This window comes from Antrostomus carolinensis, unplaced genomic scaffold (genome assembly GCF_000700745.2).
Source record: "Antrostomus carolinensis isolate BGI_N321 unplaced genomic scaffold, ASM70074v2 scaffold36889, whole genome shotgun sequence".
Classification (NCBI taxonomy): Eukaryota; Metazoa; Chordata; class Aves; order Caprimulgiformes; family Caprimulgidae; genus Antrostomus; species Antrostomus carolinensis.
In genome coordinates this window covers 1,377-1,631 of record NW_010341225.1, presented here as the reverse complement: position 1 = coordinate 1,631, position 255 = coordinate 1,377, and the positions used below count along the sequence as shown (strand labels likewise).

The 255-nt window shown below is 62.7% G+C and overlaps 1 protein-coding gene across 1 annotated transcript in view; it reads right to left on the bottom strand.

The window, feature by feature from the left end:
• Positions 1-255, bottom strand: part of LOC104531527 (zinc finger protein 710-like) — a 1,537-nt gene that overhangs the window by 589 nt on the left and 693 nt on the right. Inside the window, exon 2 of the mRNA XM_010176427.2 lies at positions 46-220. Within this exon, the coding sequence (XP_010174729.2) occupies positions 46-220 (175 nt within the window). The remainder of the gene's footprint in view (positions 1-45; positions 221-255) is intronic.

The window sequence follows — 255 nt, the reverse complement described above, 5'->3', positions numbered from 1 at the left end:
GCCCGCGTTAGGCAGCGCGGGGAACCGGCTGCAGCCTGCACCCACCTTGGCTGTCCAGGCTGATGTCCATCACCCCGTGCTTGACCTTCATGTGCCGGCTGAGGTTGCCCTTCAAGTTGAACTTGCTGGAGCAGTAGGGACACTTGAAGGGCTTGCTCCCCGCGTGCAGGTGCATGTGGCCCAGCAGGTTGTACATGCGGTTGAAGGATTTCCCGCAGACCTGTGGGCAGAGGTCCCGGGTCAGCGAGGGATCTC